General features: G+C 37.0%; 1 protein-coding gene across 3 annotated transcripts in view; it reads right to left on the bottom strand.

Annotated features, from left to right (window-relative positions):
* Nucleotides 1-8,125: 8,125 nt before the first annotated feature.
* The window catches only part of MAP1D (methionine aminopeptidase 1D), a 30,686-nt gene continuing 16,263 nt past the window's right edge, over nucleotides 8,126-22,548 (bottom strand). Inside the window, exons 9-10 of one of the 3 annotated variants that reach the window (XM_010270874.2) lie at nucleotides 10,969-11,016; nucleotides 8,126-8,538 (exon numbers count right to left, since the gene is read on the bottom strand). In XM_010270874.2, the coding sequence (XP_010269176.1) occupies nucleotides 8,393-8,538; nucleotides 10,969-11,016 (194 nt within the window). In that variant the 3' untranslated portion in view covers nucleotides 8,126-8,392. Of the gene's footprint in view, nucleotides 8,539-8,569; nucleotides 8,719-10,968; nucleotides 11,017-22,548 lie in introns of those variants that run through there. The other 2 variants (XM_088887452.1, XM_088887453.1) reach the window with 2 other exon arrangements.

The following is a 22,548-nucleotide window of genomic DNA, read 5'->3' as shown; positions in this document are numbered from 1 at the left end:
CTGTGTCATACCCTTACAATCCTCTGCACAATGAAGTTGAACAAGAGGAACTCTGGTGCCTAGCCAGAGACCGATAAAAGTGATATCATCTATATTGTTGAGTGGGATCATTGTTTTGACTTTGGTAATGGTATTTTTCTGTGTCCAAAGATCACAAGAGCCATTAATAGATGCAATGGAAAGGATTCATCGTCACTCATTTCCATCTTCTACACTTGTGGGGGGATCGCGTGGGGTACTGGAAGGGGTGTCGGAGAAGACTTTCCGTCTCCATTCCAATAAAGGAGTCATGTATCCATGGACCCAACCCATGTCCTTGGAGAGACAGCCGGAGTTTAGGGCAATGAGTTACTTAAGTGAAGGGTTTAGGGTAATCCGATCTGTTTTACTTGCCGGTGTCCGATTATCAGCGACATTTTCTCGATCGTTGGAAACGATAACCGGAGGCGGAAACGACAATCGGAGACGTATCGGAGGCGGCGACAAGCGGTTCTGTTATAAGAAGAACAATAACTTTGCCCTTTTTTATATTATTTTTTAAAAAAAATATTTTTAAAATTTTATTAAATATATTACTTTTATTAATATTAGGGCCCAAATTAAAGTTGCCCAACGAAGAACCCTACAATTTCTTATATTCATCTACAGGTAAACACCCGAAAAAGTAATTTTCTTTTCACCAACACCATCGTTTGTTAGATATTTGGAAGTTAATAATAAAAAGGAAAAAAACTCAAAAAAAAAAAATATTGCGAGAGTATTACTATGCATTACAGAGATGCGTGTAAAGAAAATATAAAGGAAATTTAAGGTGATGAGCAGAGCAGAAAGCGTTTTCATCTGCCTCTATTATCAACATGAGATTTGAACCTCGTCTTTTCCCCAATGAATTGGTGTTTTTGATGAGCCGGAAACGGAGACGAGAGAGGGAGTAGACGATGACCATGACGCGGCCCATGAAGACAGCGACAGTGATAGAGGTGGTTTTAAGAGGGGCCCAAGGCAGTGAGAATGGAGGCGACGAAAACCTCCGAGAGCAAGAACCACGGAACGAAGCTGTTGATTGTCGTAGCCGATGCTCGTCCAGTGCATGAATAAAAGAATTAAAAAAACGATAAAGCCCAGTGTTGTTATTCTTTTATTTCATGGCAGCTGTTGATTGCCACAGCTATTTCAGCGGTTACCACTTACCAGAGCTGTTAATTGCCACTGTTTGCTAACACAAGACGCGATGGCAAGCGACCGCGCGTTCAAGTGCTTCAGCACCTCGAAGAGAATAGAGGTCCCCAGTAACACCGGTGCTGAGTAATTTATCTTCTTTGGTTGAGTTATTAAAATGTTGAGGACTGGGATTTGATGAAATAGCGAGGGGTGCCATTGATGGATGGGCATTTGTGTCTTTTTATATGCTATTTAATTTTTTAAAGTTCTGATATTGGATTATCTTATTTTAAAGTTTGAGAATCAAATTATCACTTGAGTCAAAGTACCGGAAACTATTGATAGGAAATTTTCCCTTTTTCTTAAAATAAAATTAAAAAAAAAATGTTAGCCTACGGTTGAGATGTTAAATGCATGGTGTTTCTCTGAAATCGGAATTTTTTGTCAATAAAATACGTTTCAATCCTCTACCAATATCATCTCACACTGTTTATCTTAATTTGAGACTGGGCCCATCATAAAAGTGGGACTTGCTATACATGAAATGTGCAGTGTAAGATGACCCATGGGATGATGTTCTCCCTTCTCAGTGCATGGTTTGGGATACGTGGAACGCGTGAGGGGCTATGCGCCTACAAGGGGAGCCAATGCGTTCACTTGTAATGTTTATAATGGTAGGAAGGAAAATATTGGTCCGTTTGGTTTGTTGGAATAGGGGTCTAGAATCAGAATCGAAATGGGCTATTCTGATTAAAATTGTTTGGTTGGACGGAATTGGAATCCCATTCTCATTCCTACAAGAATGGTATTCCCCCGTTTGAGAGAATGGCCATTTTGTGCCCCTCCTTTGGGAATGAGATTTTATTCCTGCTAATTTTAATTCTCATTCCTATTCCTGTTTGAACCAAACAGACTATAAAAATGGACCATTCCAATTCTAATTTCAAAAGATTTCGATTCCAATTTTGATTTTAATTTGAACTACGAATCAAATAGATCCTAAATGTAGAGTCAACTAGAGCATTTTTGTTTGAGTGATAATGGTAAAAGAATGTATTTAATGTTAAATAAAATATGAAAATGGCCAAGCCACATGCAACTTTTAGATATAGGTACCACTAGAAAGGTATGGTAGTACCAATCACAAACCTACGTGAATTTGTATAAATTTGATTGGACACCAGTTGATTTTTTTCCCTCAAGTTCCAATTCAATGATATCAGTTGATTGATTATCAATTTTTAAGGCAGCGTGTCTTTCTTTTTCAAATAAGGTAACGTGTCTTATGGATGAATGTGGTCAATAATGTCTTGTGGTCGGTAGATTCAAAGTCACCCTTAACACTCTCTCTCGCCAAAGATACAAAAAGGCAAAAAAAAAAAAAAAAAAACACTAAAGACCTTATCATCGGCACCTTTCTTACACTAGTGTAAGAGAACATATAAACCTATGTAAGTTTTAATTATATATAGTATTTGGATTTAATTTTTATGATTCACACAAAATCCAAAATATAAGATGATTAAGATTGCAAAATGTTTCATGGAAGGATCATTGAATGAAATGAAATGATAAAATAGGATTTATGTAGAGGGGCGCCATATGGTTGAGATAATGCTTAGATGATGATGATAGGAGGGGGACATTGCAAAATGTTGATCTTTACTAAAGGATGGGACATGGGAGAGATTCAAAGGATGCAGGTTGGGTCTAGTCAGGTCAAATTGAGGCCAAGTTTCAGTTCAATGCAGGTCAATGATCAACATCAAAGTACTGTGAAGGTGGTTGAAACAACTACTTGTGACCTCTCAATGAAATGCAAATACAACCAATAAATACAGGGCATCAACAAAATGCTATATTTCTTTTTTATAAAATTTACTATAACTCCTCTCCATCTATACTTAAAGCTGCGTTTGGAAATGATACAAATATATGTAAATGTAAATATGTAGAGTGTAAAATGGTCTATATAAATTGTAAAGTTGGGTTAGTTTTGCATTGATAAATTTATTTTCTTACTAAATCTATTTTTAGCTATAATGGATGCAAACACGAATCCCAATAAAGCATATGCCTTTTTTTAGTAAAAAAACCACTTGAATGCAAATTTACTTATTTTTTTATTGATGTACTTTTATATCTCATTATTGGTGTAAATATACATTAGAAAATGTGTTTTCTATCATTTATTAATACATAAATGTAATGTTGCCAAACACAGTCAAAAGTGAACCAGAGTGCAAATTTACCCTGAACCGGGATTTACGTTCCATTTGCATCGTCTCCAAACGCAACCTAGCTATCATCCCTAAAAAAAATACTATCCTTATTTATACAATTTTTTTTTTTACTAAAATCTAACATTGCATTACTGATTCTATCAATTGAACAATAGTAAAATGTTATTTGTTAAATGCTAAAAATACCCACTGCATGTTTATTCTATTTTTTTATTCTACCCATTTGCACCTTGATTAAAAAATAGAATTGTCATTGCCATGGAAAAGGCATTGAACAAATTTACTATTAAGAAAAGACATTGAACCCATATTAATTCAAGATCAGATTATTAGCTGAATGCATTGCGTTATTGTTGGTTCCACTGCTTGCTATATGCCATCGATTATGTTCAGATAATTTGAGTTATATTGTTTCATGTAGAAGTAGCAATTTCTACTGGTGAATCAAAAGAATTCTCTCAAGTAACTGTTCAACCTAAAAGTTTAAACTGTAGGTGAGGTCCCTTAATAGGGTTTTAATCTCTAACATGCACAAATATATTGGATTTGAAGCGCGAATAAGCACAAATCTACCACTTAATTAAACAGGCTCTGATATCATAATGTTCCCATATTATCTATCCACCAAAAGAATCAAAAGAAACCTCATTTTTGAATTGTCTCATGGTAGACATTTTTATTTGTTCATTTTTATCAATTCTTATTTTGTGAATTTGCATTAAATTTATTAGAAAAATTGGATTTGACTGGAAGAAGAGATTGAATTATTATGGGCCGTATGCACTTTATGACTGGTGTGATTGGTCGTCCCAAAGCCTAATTCTTTATGGACTCCTATCAAGGAGATACATAGAATTTGTGTGTCACATATATTTATACCCCAATTCATGGGAATTTGTACGCCTATATATTTATGTACACAATTATTCTGATCAAGGAATTATTTGTAAAAGAAGTGCACAATATAAGCATTTGACCGTAATCTCTCAAAGTATAATGGCTAGTGCAATGTGTTTGGTCTGAGAAAATAAAGTAGGGAAAGGTAGAAAAATTTATAGAAAGCTGTAGTAAGTGAACAATTAATGAGACAATTTTTCACAAATTATACATATAATATTTTATATTTATATAAATAATTGCATATATTAAATATTTGATGAGTTTGGAAAGGATTATAGCGCTTATCGTAGGTGCTAAGCCTGGCCGTGATCACCTCTAGCATCAAGTTTATTACATGAACGATTTCTAACACAAATGTTGTTAAAATTCATTTAAGCTCTAGGAACTTCATTAAGCAGCATCGGAATAACTTAATGGTTCATTAAGCTGGTATTACTTAAAGAGAAATATAGAGGGCTACCCATTTCATGAATGGTCTGTATTTGCCGTCCCATTATTGTACATAGTTGTACAGAAAGTTCTGTTAAAAATCTATATTTAATAAAAAGCAAAACTGGATTAAATGAAAAAAATATATTTTATTAAATAAAAAGACAGTGAAATATGAATTAATAAAAATAAACAGATTTTAACATGATTGATTGAGTTGTGGATTTAAGGTGAAGTCAATGTTTAAAGTACCAATATGTATCGGCCCGTATCGTGTCGATGGTTTTCTGATATATGCCCCTATAGGGATTGTATTGGGTTAGACCATGATTCAGAGGGTAACCGAGACTTAAACCGACCCGCCCTTTGAACCGATTTTGAAAAGAAAAAATAAAACATAAAAAAGCACCACTCACAAAAGCATGCTCTTAATTAAATTCACACCAGCGCCTTACAAAGCGCAACCCACAGGTGCCCTACATGCACATTTCAGCGTGCATTGGGAACATCTCCCATACTTGTCATTGGGAGATGTTCTAATACACAGTTAGGAGGGCTGTAGGGTGCACTCTGGAGTGCCAATGTGATCTCTCTCTCTCTCTATATATATATGAAACAACAAAGGTAAAAATGGGATGACCTAGAACTTTCCATAGTTAATTTGCAGGCTTCACAGGGTATAACTCAGGGTTTTCTTTGAACAGCACCTGAGTCACATGACTCATCACCAACAATGCCTTAAAGTAGTGCACAAGAGAGAGAGAGAGAAATTTACTGGATTATTAGCTGCTACTGCACCGTCCACAAGATTAAAAACCCTGCAATTGCCTTGGGAATCATGGGTTTCAAAATAATAAGGGGGTAGATATGTTGGTGTTGCTGTAGCTCCTATGCAAATATCTGACACCATGGCATCCTTGGAGATTTTCTCTTTCCCCTAGAGAGAAATAACGAGGAAAAGAAGAACAAAAAAAGGTTCAGAGAGCTTTCACAAGTTTCTTCCATTCTAATTGAGTTCTTATAATTCTTGATCTGTAACCCTGTGCGTCATTCATCCATTAGTAGATGCTAAACGAGTTCATGTAAATAAGAGCTGTGAAATACTGATCAGATTGCTTGTTCCATGCATGAAGCTTAATACTATTACTGCAGAAGATACTATACCTAGCTAGGACTGTCATTAATGAATGTACCATAATGGGGGTTATTGGCTGATGAATCTGACCTCAGATGCAGAGAAGATTGTTGGGTCAAGTAGGTTAATGTCAAAACTGTGGATAACAAAATTAGTTAATGCTTGACTGATCCTTGCAGCTCTAAATTTGTTTCGTATTATAGATTGTGAAAGTACTTTCCATTGCATTTTGGTCCTAGCATATCCTTCAGAATCAATGAAGCATATCCTCTGTACATACCATCCATTAAAAGCTAATAACTAACATTAATAAATAATATTAAATGTAATACAAACAATTATCTGAGCAATAAACATATATTAATAAGGCTTACCTAATTCTAGGAAATAATTTAGGATAATTTTCAGTAAAGAATGGCACAATTTCATTTGCAGCAAAGAGAGGGCGGTTGTTTTGATTTGGTATTGTTAGCATGGCTGCCACTAGTTAAACCCCCAGTACTTGTACCGGCAATTACATCAAATAGTCAGAAATCCTTGCATCCTCACCATCAAGAACCTGTAAGAAAAGATTGTCAGCAGCGTCATCAGAAAACTTGCATAAAACTTGTATCCAATTCATGTTCATATATAAATGGGTATGCATGTTTTTGCACTGCATTGACAAAATAAGTGGAAAAGTCTTCAATATTTTGAGTGGGAGTATTTGAGGCAATTTGGCTAAACAAACATATATAGCCCATAAGACATATATTGAAGCCTTTTGTAAATTAACTAATATATAAATAGTTCAACCAAAAAGGAGCTTGACTCTTGAGAATTGATAGCTAGGTATTGTTAGAGAATTGATTTTTAGGAGTCCGGCTTCAGTCAGGGCAAAGCAATAGTTATGTGATTTATTTTATGGAAGATATTCCCAATGCAAGGTTGCAAGGGGCTATTCGAAGGGTGTGAGCACCAACTTGCCCTGATAGAAGTCGAACTCGATTTTTAGGATCATCAAAATGTTGCTTTAGACATTAATACCTACACTACTATATCCATTTGTGAATTATCAAACTGAAAAAATAGTAGAGAGAATTGATTGTTGAAAACTCGTAATACACGATTTTCGTGTATTGCAATCAAATGAGTTAGAACTTGGAAGTTTGAACTGAACTGACTTGAAGCTCATGAGACTCCAAGGAGAGAATAACTGCTGTGATGATGGCTCTTACTCCGCCATCGATTGTGAGAATTCTGGTTTTGTTTGCAGCACTGCTCATCTCTGAAATTAGAGGTTTTTCCTTCCGATGCACCATGCTTGCTCTTTCTTATTTATACATACACAATTTTCACGAGAATAAGGAAATCAATTAGCCATCAAAAGTCAACATGCATGCACATCTCTTCTGGATCAACCAAAGTGATCACGTGGCTTCCGAGAGGTTGGTTTGTTTTTAACTTTTTAATTTTTTATGGCTTCCGAGAGGTTTGTTTGTTTTTAACTTTTTATTCCAAGCTCTCTCTCTCTCTCTCTCGGCATCTAAAACATTTCAGACACGCTATTCCAACTCGGAGAGATGAGGATTACTATCTGCTGACGTAGAACGCTATGGCTCTAGTTATTCAAATTTTGCTGACTATCTACGTCCTTTTCCCATAATTAATACTCGTTTTTCTAAGTGTTTTTTGGCAGCTATCTTACACAAAACTAAACATCACAAAAATATCAATTTGCAGGAAACAGTTCGGTTTCCTTCCTTTTTAAGAGTGTATAGTATAGCGATTTGATATATAACCTTCAATAGGATTTTCAAGCCTGGGCTCCTGACTCGTGCGCTGATCAAGATAGGGCCGCTGGTTTGCGAGCAATTGCTCACAACATAGTTACGCTTGTGAATTAACTTCTCATGAAGGATTACAAGAAAAAAAATCAAAGGACTTAAAGCTAAAGGATAATGCAAAGAGCTGTTAACAGGTACCACGCCTCCACAGGAAGCTCTACTTAGCATCCGCATGCAAGACAGCCAAGCAAAGAATACAACTTAGTGATGGAGGTACGACTCAAGAGAACAGATGTATATTATAACCATTATCCAGTGATTGACATATATCATTATTTATGTAAATTTACTTCAACCAATCCAGAATTCCATTACATATGAATTTCATATGTTGTCTACAGGTGGCCCATAAAAAAATAATGTTATCTATGGGTGTAAATTTAGAGCATTTTCTTCAAATATGACTGTACGAGGACAAGAAAACTACTAGATACTGTAAAATTGAAATAATGAACATTATAATGAGACATAATAGTTAATATAGTGCAAATGTTGGACAAATAGTTAATAATGAACATTATAATGAGACAGTTTTCAATTATGCCCAAGGAGAATTTACACCAATTAATCACTAATCCTAACAATGATTAGTCTCTAGGGAAATAAATTAACTAAAATCAGATTGTGTAATCATATAATTATGGTACAGACTCCAGGGCCCTTGATAATTTAACCATGAATACTTGTAATGCCTTTTTTTAACATTGGGTCAATATCTCAGCTCCATTTTCCGTAATTAGTATGGTATGCTCAAATTGTGCAGATAGACTTCCATCTTCTGTAACAACTGTCCAGTTATCAGACCACATAATGGGATTAATGCTACCCATTGTCAACATCGGTTCTGCAAAGAGTAAGGTTCATGTTTAAGCAATATGTAAGGACTAAGGAGGCATTAGTATAAGTCATACTTAGTAAGCTATATCAGAAACAAGCACTTTTCTGCTGTACACAGAAATATGGTAAAACAAGTTATACAGGAGAACCAGAAGATTGTGAAGTTCTAACACTCTCTTGGCCATTCCTGTATGCAGAAAACAAAAGCATGGAATGGATTAATCTCAACCGAAGTATATGTTCAATTTCATTAATCATCTTAAGCATTGTGATCAGAATGGCAGATATAGATGGGATAGTTTTTGTAGACTTCTCAAAGTCAAGAAATCTAATTAGCTTCCTTGTGATTTCACACATTCAATTCTTTTTTACAAGAAATGTAACTTTCAAGTTATTTTAAGATTCCCCTGCCTTTGACTTCTACTTATGGTATGAAAGTGCATTGAAGTTGAAGGGAAACAAAAAGAGTGTTTCAGATTTTATTTTGAGATGCACATTTGAAGTGGAGGTTGGTAACAGGATCAGATACTGGAAAGATGCTAGGTGCTCAATGGGAAGGCTATGCCATATTTACCTAATTACCCTTGATCTATGATACTTGACACCTGTAAAAGGTTGCTGTGTTGTTTCGGATACTTCAACCTCTAGTGTAAATAAAATCTGGGCAACATAGGCCTTTGCTGGATTGGGAGTAAGAGGGAATAAATGAGGCTATTGCAGAGCTTAGATGTTTAACTAATTCAGCCAGAATATGAAGATCAAAGAGAGTGGACTGAGTCCTAAACCATCATCATCATTAGGGATAGCAATTTTCCCCATCCCTGACGGAGACCTGGCTTCCCCGACCCCATCGGGTTGGGGATGGGAATTGTTTTGGATGAGAAGGGACGGGGATGGGGATTGAGGTCCCCACCTGCCCCTACTCCGATTATATATATATATATAAACATATTAAAACCATTATTTATAATTTACATTTTTTATTTATTTTAAGTAAATTTATTTTTCAAAAAAAATATTGTTATCTAAAAAACTTTTGGGGATTTGGGTCCCCGTTGGGGATCAGGGATAGAGGAAAAAATTTATCCCCAAAGGGGATCGGGGACGGGGATGGGAGTTAATTTCAGAATCGGGGTTGGGTACGGGGAATATGATCCCCGCCCCGTTGCCATTCCTAATCATCATCATCATCATCTAAGCCTTGTCCCAACTATATGAGATTGGCTACATGAATCCTTTTTTTTTTTTGGATAAATGCTACATGAATCCTGTTTTGCCATTCCTTTCTGTTTCACTATTCCCAAATGAGTCTACTAAAAAAATGATAGGCCCAAATGACATTTGTCAGTTAACTCCTACAACAATCTAATTTGGGTCAACTTGACTCCTACTAGAGTGGACATTTCCACTTCATTAGCAGTGACTGAAAGACCATCACTTGAGGCGAATTGAAGTCTCAGAACATAGATCTTGCTAAAAAGTGAACCTTATGTGTGGAGGAAGAAGAAGATGCTAATCATTTGCTTGTGCAATATAATGTCTGAACAAAAGTTTTAGGTCTCTTCCTCTTTTTTTTGGTGGATGGAAGGGTTCCAAACTGCATGCATAGATTTTACAATCTTGGCCAGCTATTTCTCTCTCTCTTTTTGATCAGCATCTTGGCCAGCTATTTCTTTCAACTTGAAAGGAACAATTTATGGAGGATCATCACCTTTGCACCATAGGATTTTCTAAGTCAAGGCCGTTGTGCAGAACTTGAAAGGATATAAGCTTTTTTTCTATCATGGATTGGACTTTTGAGCACAGAGAAGAAGGATATAAGCATGACTTCTGATGTCAAGTGGGAAGAATTAGTGAGACAATGTATTTTTTATATTGGTTTCTTTTTCTAACATGTATGTAAAAGAGCTACCATATGATAGAAGGTTTTCTTGACCCTTTTGTACATCATTTATTATATAATTAATCAACAAAGTTTCCGTTACCAATTAAAAACTCTTATTCTATTTGTGCTTACATAACCAAATCCAGTCCCCTTGTGCAGTTCCACTAAGACTCTGACCCATTTATACTGGGCAATCATGTTACAACAGTGTACAACCACTTTTCATCTTACTACATGAACTATACCATCAATATTCCAAATTTATTGTTGAAAGTTTCTATAATATCAGAGGCATTTTTTAATACACTAAAGCCAACCTTTGTCTTTTCTTACATCAAATTCCATTCAATCTGCCTACTATTGCAATTGTTTCCTGTTTGTTGAAGAAAGCAGTGAGACATGTGTATCAGTGTGCAACATGGAGAAAATTTCTCTTATGAAGGATAAGAAATTACTTCCATGAAAATAAGCCATATCAAGAATGACAGCTGGAAACAAGCATAATGAGAAAGAATATAAGCAAATACAATTGAACTATTAAAAATGCATTACCAATTGTAAACGTCTGACCCAACACCATTCGCCCACCATCATTATTTCCTGGAAAGAAATCTAAATGTTACCTCAGGCAGAAACGGACACAAGGTGGAGAAAAAAACCATTTTGACAGTTCCAAATGACAAGACCTGAGGAACCCAGTTTCCATAATTTTCAAGGCACTGAGGTGAGGCTAGGCAAGGGGGGGGGGGGGGGCTTGTTGCCTAGTCACCTAGGCATTGCCTGGGCAATGGGATTTTTTTAATATAAAAACCATGAATCCTACCCTAGGTTCCATAGCAAGTAGCAACAATCTTTCACTATTAATTGTCTATATCTTCATAGCAATGTATAAAATTCATTTAAAACAAAGAAAATCAACTTATGAAAAAATGGAAGGAAGAAAAGAAATTTCAGAAAATAGAGGGGCTGAGCCTCCCTTTTTTCCCTAGGAAGAAGATGGAAAAGAAATCTTCAACAAATTTTGAGTTGACTGGACAATATGTGTTGATTGGACAAAATGTTGAGTGCTTCCTTGCTAGTTCAGGTTTTGAAGTCTTCAACGGTTCAAGACAATATACATTTGATTAAACCGTAAGAATAAGAAAAATCATAAAAAGAAATTAGTAGTTTAATTCAAACTAATAATTTGGTTTAATAATGTCTGCTTATTTATTATAATCTTAGAAAGTTAGTATAAAAGCATCTAAGAGTACTGTGTAAAAAATATCTTGGCAATTAAGTGAGACGACTGTCCATGAGCACCTTATCACCTAGGTGCAAGGTTCAAAGTATCAGAAACACCAAGTGTATCGGAAAGGCAATTTTAAGCGACGTATCGGGATATGCCTTGGATATGCATGTGTATCGGAGAAAAACTAAGATACGCTTGGAAACAATATAAATACTTTAATAAATCATAAAAATACATCAATAACACTAAATATAAGACCTCAATGAAGAAATACGCTTGAAAACAATATAAACTAATGTATTCTAATGGTTTTATGAAGAAATATATTGTAGTTAATTATAATTTCATTGAAAATCCTATGCTTAACTATAGTTTATAAATTATAATTCTTAAGTTTCAATGTTTTATGGGATGGGAAAAACCCAAATCTCCTATCCAACCATAAAAAATGCATTGGAACAACTTCTAAGTGAAAATATAATAAATAATTATTTATTTCCAAAAAAATATAAAAAATAAATAAACATTATATAATATATTCAAAAAATAGTTATTAAAGAAGAAATTTCAATTGCTTTGTGGATATGATAGATCATCCATAGAATTATAATATATTCAATCATTGTGATCAAATGATAAAATATAATTAATTAATTAATTATTTTTTAATTCTAAATATATAAAAATAAAAAATAATTATTAAGGAAGAAATTTCAATTCTGTGGATATGATAGATCATCAATAGAATTATAATATATTCAATTGTTGTGATCAAATGATAAAATATAATTAATTATTATTTATTTTTTAATTCTAAAAATATAAAAAATCAAAAAAATATTAAAGAAGAATTTTCAATTGCTCTATGGATATGATAGATAAATCCATAGATCTAAAACATATTTAGTCTTTATAGGCAGAGAAAAAATTGCATTTTCTTTTTTTTTGTTAATTTATATTTTCTCTAAATATCTTCATGAAATTTCCATAAATCTACTATTAACACAAAAAAATTGTGATTTTGAATGTAAGAAATGTAGATCATAAATTTAAACATTCAAGAAAAAAAAGAAATCACAAGATATTATAATAAATTGAAAAAACTCACCTATTTTTGCCATATTTTTTCAAAATTTGAAAAATCTTCAAATTTAAACCTTGGGCGTCTTGTATCAAAATTTTAAACCTTGCCTAGGTGTCGCTCTACATGTTAAGCTACCTTGATATTACTTGAATGTCATAGTTAGGTAGTATATTCTAGAGGTAGTCTCTATTTTATATGATAGTAGGTTGTTCTTGTATCATTTGGTTTAGCAACAGCAGACATGCCTTCATTGGGTTATTTGGTTCTTCATTTGATTGATAGCAGCATATTTATGTTTTATTGAAAGGCTGCAAGAAATTGTTGTCACTATGTAAACTCATGAAAACTACATCACCCAGGTATGCACTCACTGGGTGATTTGGTTTATCTATTGACTTATAGCATGTTTGGGTTTTTTTAAAGGCCACAACAAAATGTTATGAATGTGACTCATTGCTCCACATGTTACCTTACCTTTGTATTTTTTAATATTCCTAGTAAGGTAGTAAATCCTAGAGGTAGTCTCCATTTTATCACATGATAGTTCATGTATCACTTGGGGTAGAAACAACAAGTATGCTCTCATTGGGTAATTTTGTCTTTCATTTGATTAATAGAAAGTCTATGTTTTATTGGAGGGTTGCAAGAAAGTGTGGTCACCATATGGACTAATCAAAACCAAATCACCTAGGCATGCACTCACAAGGTGATTTGGTTTTAAATTTGAATATTAGTATGTCTGTGACTTATTGGAGGGTTACAAGAATCACCCAGGTAAGCACTCACTAGGTGATTTGGTTTTTCTTGTCTTTTTTTTCTTATCAGCAACTCAAGAAATTTTATTAAGACTTTAAGAAAAAGAGAATACAACAAGAAGTTGTTAGGAGAACAACCCTTTACAACAAAAAGACCCTCTACCCTTTTAAAATTGAACCCAAACCAAATGATGTCTATATATTCCTTGCTTATCTAATCTGTCTGCCAAACCATTAGCAGACCTCCTAATCCATCTTACATGAATTCGCAATTGTCTTGACAGCAACTTGAACCTCCTGAATTCGTTTCTGAATTGCCATAATCCCCCTTCTTTTTTCCACCTACCAAACTATTTTCGAGTCCCCTTCAACAATCAACCTTGTAATTCTCATATCCTTAACTTTTTGCACCCCAGCAATAGCAGCCATGAATTCAGCTCTCACTGAATCACCCTGATCAATAGGCCCTGAAAACAAACCACAAATGTTCCCATTCTCATCTCTAATCACTCCACCAATTCTGCAAGGCCCTGAATTGCCAAAACTACTTCCATCAAAGCTCAGCTTCATCCACCCACCGCTTGAGGGACACCAAGCCTGCAGGATCTTTTGTTTCCTACAGGAAGAAAGGGCAACCAACCTCCAGTCTCAAAATAAGTCTACCATTGAGAAATCTGAGAATAATTTCAATGTTTTCACACAGCGTGCAACTCTTATGTAACAGTCTCCAATATTGCCTCCTTATTTCTTTCTCTTTCCTCAAAGAAATCTTAAGTTCCTTTCCTTTGATTGATAGCAAGTTAGTGTTTCATTGAAAAGTCACAAGAAAGTATTGTGACTATGTGAACACATCACGACACATGTTAGGCTACCTTGGCATTTCTTGATTGTCATAGTACCTTAAAGGTAGTCTCTACTTTTTTCATATGTTGGTGGGTTATTTTTGCATCATTCGGGATAAGAAATAGACATGCATTCATTGGGTGATTTGATTTTTCACTTGATTATTAGCATGTTTGTGTTCTATAGTAGGGCTGCAAGAAAGTTTTGTGACCATGTGAAACTCATCGAAACCAAATTACCTAGGCATGCACTCATCCAGTGATTTAGTTTTTCATTTGATTGATTGCATGCTTGTGTTTCATTTGAGGGTTGCATGAAAGTGTTGTGGTTGTGTGAACTCATCATTCAACATGTTAAGCTATTTCTTCATATATCTTAGCGGGTTGTTTGTGTGTCATTTAGGGTAGCAACAACAGGATGCACTCACTGGATAATTTATTTGGTTTTCCATTTCATTAATAGAATATCTTGTGTTTTATTAGAGGGTCACAAGTAAGTGTTGTGACCATATGAGAACATTGAAACCAAATCACCTAGGCAACTAGGTGATTTGGTTGGTAGTATGTTTTTGATTGGAGGGTCAAAAGGAAGTGTTGTGACCATGCAAACTCATTACTCCATATGTAAAGCCATCTTTGTATTTCTTGATAGTCAAAGTATGGGAATAGATCCCAAATGCAAAGTTTTCAAGGCGTTGAGATGAGGCTAGGTGATGGTTCTTTTTTTTTTTTAAATAAAACCCATCTTTCACTATTAATTGTAACCCAGTCACCTAGGTGATGTTTTTTTTTTTTTTCAAAAAACAAAACATGAATCCTAGGGTAATTCCTTAGGTTTCAATAGCAAGTAGCAACCATCTTTCGCTATTAATTGTTTATAATCTTCATAAAAATGTATAAGCTTCATTTGAAACATAGAAAATCAACATATTCATGAAAAAGATAGAAGAAAGAAAAAAAAATCAGAAAATAGAGTGAATTAAGAAGAATAAGATGTTGATTGAAACATAGAAAATCAACATACTCAATATGTGTTGATTAGATAAAATTTTGAATTCTTCCATGCTTATCAGTTCAAGTTTTGAAGTCTTCGAGGGTGAACTGGGAAATAGTCTCCAAAAGTAAGGTTGATGGGGGTCTAGCATTAGGAAACATTCGAAAGAAGAATGAAGCCTTGTTGGGAAAATGGTTGTGGAGGTTTGGAGAAGAGAGGGATAAGTTGTGGGCTAAGGTAATTTTGAGCATTCATGGTCAGGCAGATGTTGGACTTTATGGGGATGGATTATGTGGAGGTTTATGAGGGCTGCTATATGCTGGACTTTATGGGAGGAAAGAAATTCTAGGACCATGAGAGTGAAAGAAATAAGGAAGGAATTTTGGAAATGGTGGTAGGCTGAAATTTTGGAAAGATCCCTGGTGTTTGGACAAACCTTTAACAGAGGCTTTTCCCCTTCTTTACAAATGTGCAGCTAACCAGGAAATATCTGTGGCAGAGTCCTATGTTTTGTCTAACAGTAAAGTGGCATGGAATCCTCAGTTTAGAAGAGATTTGTTCGATTGGGAAATAGATGGAGTGCTGCAGCTATTGCAGATATTACAGGAGCAGTCTATAGATATTAATAGTGAAGATGAAGGAGTTGATCCTGGAGTAGGGATGGCTGCTTCTCAGTCAAATTCCTTACTTCTAATCTCAGTAGAACAGGGGTTACTAACTTTCCCTGCCAGCAAGTGTGGAATTCTAGTTCTCCCTCAAAGTCTAACTTCCTTGTGTGGACAGTGGTGTTGAACAAATGCCTCTCAAGAATCAATCTAGATAGAAGGGGTCTTCATCTCCCTTTTCTGTTGTGTGGTTTGTGTGGTCTATTGCCTGAATCCACAGACCATTTGTGCATCCATTGCCCTATCTCTTCTAGAGTCTGGTTTCATTTTATAGGAGCTGTTGGTCTTTGTTGGGTCATGCCAAATTCAGCTAAAGATCTGCTGCTTTGCTGGGGTATTCAAGGTCTGAAGATAAAAGGAAAATTAATATGGAGAACCATTCCTACGGCTGTGATTTGGGTAATCTGGTCAGAAAGGAAAAGATGAGTCTTTAGCAACAAATCAAAGAGCATGGAGGAGATTGTGCAGTGTAATCTGAAGTGCTATACTCGAAGTAGCAAGGAAGAAAAGAGAATGACAGAAAAGAAGAGAATGTCGAACTGTACTAGCCAGTCGACCAGTTCTTTATTTATAGATGAATATAGTACAAGGTACAAGAAATTACTGGGATGCCCCTGATTAGTGATGGGACACCCAGATGACTTAAACATTAAACAGGATTAGGCCCATTAACACAAGCCCAGTTACAAGATAAGTTAAACATAAGAATGGGCTAATAAGAACTCTTATCAGCCGAACATAACTCTAATATTCTAACACTCCCCCTCAAGCTAAGCATAGATATCAATCATGTTTAGCTTGCCAAGTATGTCCCTGAACTTCGTTGATGCCAGCCCTTTAGTTAATACATCTGCAATCTGCATCTCTGATGGAGTATAAGGCACACAGAGTTCTCCTGAAATAATTCTCTCTCTGACAAAGTGTCGATCAATTTCAATATGTTTTGTCCTGTCATGCTGCACAGGATTGTTGGCAATGTTGATAGCAGCTTTATTATCACAATATAGCTTGAGAGGACCCTCTGTCTTGATACCAAGCTCATTAAGGAGAGTCCTGAGCCATAAGAGTTCAGCAACCCCGTGTGCCATAGCTCGGTATTCTGCTTCTGCACTTGATCTAGCTACAACATTCTGCTTCTTACTACGCCATGTGACTAGGTTTCCTCCCAAGAATGTACAGTAACCTGAGGTTGATTTTCTGTCTCCAACAGACCCAGCCCAATCAGCATCAGTGTAGGCTTCAATTTCAAGTCTGCTGTTTTTTCTGAATAAAATTCCTTTCCCTGGGCAAGTCTTCAAGTATCTGAGGATTCTTTCCACTGCTCTCATATGAGGGGTCTTTGGTGAGTGCATGAATTGACTGACAATATGCACTGCATAGGCAATGTCTGGCCGAGTAAGGGACAAGTATATCAGTTTTCCTACCAACTTTTGGTACCTTTCCTTATCACAGTATTCCTCACCCATTGATTCTTGTAATCCATGGCTTGGTTCTATTGGAGTGTCTGCTGGCCTGCACCCCATCATGCCTGTTTCCTCTAGGAGATCTAGCACATACTTTCTTTGACATATGTAGATTCCTTCTCTTGATCTAGCAACTTCAATTCCAAGAAAGTATCTCAGATTTCCCAGGTCTTTGATCTCAAATTCTGAAGCTAAGAACTCCTTCAGCCTCTTCATCTCTCTCACATCATTTCCAGTAATCACCATATCATCCACATACACAATGAGTGCTGTAAGTTTGTCATCCTGTCTCCTTGTAAACAATGTATGATCTGCACTGCTCTGAGTGTACCCTACTTTCTTCATGGCCAAACAAAGTCTCTCAAACCATGCCCGGGGAGATTGCTTCAAACCATATAATGCTTTCCTTAGTTTACATACCTTCTTTCCAACATCATATCCAGGTGGGGGTTCCATGAATACCTCTTCATGAAGATCACCATTTAGGAAGGCATTCTTCACATCCAGCTGATGAAGTTCCCAAGAGAATTTTGCTGCTAGTGACAGTAGAACCCTGATTGTGTTGAGCTTTGCTACTGGGGCAAAGGTTTCCTTGTAGTCAATTCCTTCCTTTTGTGTAAACCCCTTTGCCACGAGTCTGGCCTTGTACCTCTCAACTGACCCATCTTCCCTGTGCTTTACTGTGAATACCCACTTGCACCCAACAGTGCCTTTCCCTTCTGGCAGGTCCACCAATTCCCATGTCCTTGCTTTCATTAGGGCTTTCATCTCCTCATTCATGGCTTCTTTCCACCTTGGATCAGATGTCGCCTCTGAATACCTGGAAGGGACACATACAGAGGAAAGGGCAGACACAAAGGAATGATAGGCAGGGGATAAGTGTGAGTAAAAAACATAATCGGCTATGGGATGCCGAGTGGTACAAGAACGAACAGGCTTACAGAGAGCAATAGGAAGATCCAAATCTGAATTGAGTGAATCAGAATTACCTTGGATTGCAGAGACAGATTGATCTGAGTTCAACTGGTTGCAATCATGAGGTTGAGGGGCCTTCTTCCTTCTACTGTATGTAAGTATCTCTTTCTCTTGTTTACTGGAACCTTCAGAAGTATCAGCCGAATCTGGAGAAGCAAATGGCACAGTGGAAGTCTCACTAGGTTGACCCGGAATGTTATAGCTAGTAGTAGTGGAAGGTGCTGAAATGGGAACAAAAAAGAAGGGAGAATGAGAATCCTCTTCCAACCCACTACTCTCCCCGTGAAGAGGATTCTGAGAAGACCCGAAATAGGGTTGAAACTCAAAAAAGACTACATCCCTGGTGACATTTTTTCTTGGAGACAGGATCATAACACTTATACCCCTTCTGTGTAGGAGAGTACCCCAAAAATATTCCCTTTGTAGCCTTAGGATCCAGCTTGGTCTTCTTTGGATCTTTCACATGTATGAAGCATGTACAACCAAAAACCCGCGGGGGAAGAGGAAATTCTAGAAGAGTGGGACACAAAACAGAGAAAGGGGTCTTCATACCCAGTACCTTAGATGGCATCCGATTTATCAGGTATGATGCAGTGAGAACAGCTTGAGACCAATATTGCTTGGGCACATTGTGCTGGAAAAGAAGGGCTTGAGCTGTCTCCAATAGATGTCTGTTCTTGCGCTCAGCGACCCCATTTTGCTGAGGGGTGTAAGCACACGATGATTGATGTAACATGCCTGCATCTTCCATGAATGAGTTCAGGGATCTTTCAAAGTATTCAGCTGCATTGTCTGAACGGAATTGCTTGATCTTTTTATCAAATTGTGTTTCAACCATCTTGCAAAACATCATAGTTATCCGGGGAACTTCTTCACGTCCTTTCAACAGATAAATCCAAGTGCACCGAGAATAATGGTCAATAAAACTGATGAAGTAACGGAAGCCATCAATGGAAACAATGGGTGAAGGACCCCAAATATCAGAATGAACCAAGTCAAAAGGGGCTTGAATTTCATTACTAGAAATTGGATACATTGATCTACATTGTTTTGACATTTGACACACATCACAAATTAAACTCTGACTCGAAATGCCCTTACATAATTCGGGAAACAACATTGTTAAGGAAGAAAAGGACAAATGACCTAGCCTAGCATGCCACAAGTGCAGCCTAGCTATTGACTCCACACTCTCCGGACTAGTAGTAGAAGCTTGCATGGCTGAGCTGACATCTTCATCAAAGTAGTAGAGGCCCCCATACTCATGACCACTCCCAATCGTTCTCCTCGTCAATCTGTCCTGGAAAACACAATGAGAAGGAAAGAAAGTTATACTGCAGTTCAAGTTTTTTGTAAGCTTTGAAACAGACAACAGATTTGAGGTAAGACTAGGAACATGTAGGACTGATTTAAGAGAGAGATCCTTGCTTAGGTCAACCACCCCCTTTCCAGAGATGGTGGAGAGGGACCCATCAGCTACTCTCATCTTATCCTGGCCAGACAACAAATGATATGTGGAGAATAAGGAGGACATATGTGTCATATGGTCAGTGGCTCCGGAATCAATCACCCAAGAGGTAAAATTAATGGAACTAGATGCACTAAATGCAGAGGCTGTACCTGATTTGGCAAGAGAGGTGGAAGCTAAAGAATTGTTCTTCAGACGGGCTAATGCCCGACTGAGAACCTCTACCTCACTAGCTGTGAAGCCCAAAGTACTTGATCTAGAGGAGTCGGCAGCCTGCCTTGCGGTGGAAGATGACACTGTCTGAATACTCTGTGAGTTGTCACTACTGTTGTTGGTGGCAAGATTCCCACTTGCTGTGTGGCCCTTCTGTTGCCTTTTGTCCTTTCTCAGAGCAGCTGGCTTCAGATGAGGGTACAGGACCCAACATTTCTCCTTTGTGTGTTTCTCACCACCACAATGTGTACACTTGAGGGACTTCTTGTCTGAAAATCTATTCCCCTTAGTGGAGACTAAGGCTGAATGTTCTCCAGGTTGTTCTGTTGACTGTGTCTGGGAGTCAATTTGCATCTCCTTTCTCCTTACTTCTTCATTCCTCACCAGGTAGTAGACATGGTGAAGCTTAGGTAATTCATCTCTCCCTAGAATCTGTGACCTTATACCTTCATATACAGGGTCAAGACCCACCAGAAACTTGAAGGCTCTGCCCTCCTCAATCTGCTTATCATGCCTCCCCTTATCATTAGCATTTTCCCAATCCAAAATCAAATGGTGGTCAAGCTCTTCCCAGAGGCCTTCCAGTGTTGCAAAGTAGGTTGCCACGGACATGTCTCCTTGCCTTAGGGCTGCAATGTCTTGGTTCAGCCTGTAAATTCTAGCATTGTTCTTTTTCTGGCCATATGTCTTAGATACTTTCTCCCAAATTTTAGCAGCGGTGGGGAAGTGATGAACAGTTCTGGCCACCCTAGGAGTCATAGAGGCCAGCAACCAAGACATGACTGTGACATTTTCCTTACGCCACACGGTGTATTCAGGACTGCCAATTTCTGGTTGTTTCTTGTCTCCATCCAAATAGCCTGTGAGGTCACGAGAGGTAATGAACAGCATTGCTGAGACAGACCACTCTCTGAAGTTATACTCATCTAGCAGCACACTTGTAATCTACAAGCTGTGCAGATTAGGGTTTTCCAGGTTTGAGGACCTTGTAACAAGTCTGTTATCTCTAGAGGAAACTTCACCGGATAGTGAGGACATCTTGACTTCAGTCCAAGAGTTGTTCACAGTGTTGTAGGTGATTCTGTTTAGGACTGGCCGAAGTGGTCACAGTGTTCACCGTGCTGGTAGAAGTGTTCACAGTTCGGGTACTGTGCAGTGCTGTTTAGGACTGGCCGAAGTAGCAAGTACAGGGTTGTAACTGAACCAGTTCACAGTGCTAGTAACTGAAGTTACTTCAATTAGGGCTTGTTGTGCAACTTGAAGTAACTGTGCAGTGCAGTAACTGAAGTTCACAAAGTAGGACTGATAACCGACCTGAAGAGAATCTGTAACTTAAGTTACCACAGTTCTACCCAAGTCTTGCTGGGGCACGAAGCTGCAACTGTAGAGAAGGCTAAGTCTTTACCACTTGTTCTGCGCAAGTCTTGCTGGAGCACGAAGCTGCAACTGTAGAGGAAGCTCTCCCTCTTTCGGCTAGTGCTAGGACTGCTGAAAACAGTCCTCAACTAGGTCTGTCCTATACAGACCTCTCTTAGTAGCCCAATAGCTACTATTTGCTGGAGATAATCTAGTAGGACATCTACTTCTGGGTCTTACTTCTCTTGAGTCCTACAACCAAGAGAAACCCTAGGTTCGAACTTGCTTTACTCTCTTACACTCCTAGGTCTTCACTGCAGCAACCCAGAAAAGGAAAAGAGAAGATGAAAAGACAGCAAGAGAAGAGAGTGCGCCTGCTGAAACCAGGAAGGAGCTAATGCTCTGATACCATGTAATCTGAAGTGCTATACTCGAAGTAGCAAGGAAGAAAAGAGAATGACAGAAAAGAAGAGAATGTCGAACTGTACTAGCCAGTCGACCAGTTCTTTATTTATAGATGAATATAGTACAAGGTACAAGAAATTACTGGGATGCCCCTGATTAGTGATGGGACACCCAGATGACTTAAACATTAAACAGGATTAGGCCCATTAACACAAGCCCAGTTACAAGATAAGTTAAACATAAGAATGGGCTAATAAGAACTCTTATCAGCCGAACATAACGCTAATATTCTAACATGCAGCAGGCGGTTAGCAAGCTGATTTCTTGGGTGTCTGTAGCCCCTGATTTTAAAAACTTGAATGTTCCTAAGTTGTTTAGATCTAAATCCATTTGGGTTCTGTAACCTGTTCTGTGTTCTGAGTAGCCAGTTGTGGTTAGCTCTCTTGTTGTAATCAGTGTTTTAAAAGTGCAAGGCGCAAAAAAAGCGCAAGTGCCAATTTGTGCCTGAGGCGCACACCTTTTTAAGCAAGGCGCAAAATTACAAAAAAAAAAAGCTAAAAAATAAAAAAAAAGTCAGAAAATTCAAAACAAATGCCAAAAAATTAAAAAAAAAATAATAAAAAAATAAAAAAATATTAAACATAATGTTAATAAAAAAATATAAACTTAAATTTTAAAATA

This window comes from Nelumbo nucifera, chromosome 5, assembly GCF_055504915.1.
Source record: "Nelumbo nucifera cultivar China Antique chromosome 5, China Antique-T2T, whole genome shotgun sequence".
Classification (NCBI taxonomy): Eukaryota; Viridiplantae; Streptophyta; class Magnoliopsida; order Proteales; family Nelumbonaceae; genus Nelumbo; species Nelumbo nucifera.
The sequence above is the reverse complement of the archived record's forward strand: the minus strand, read 5'-3'. Positions and strand labels throughout refer to the sequence as shown.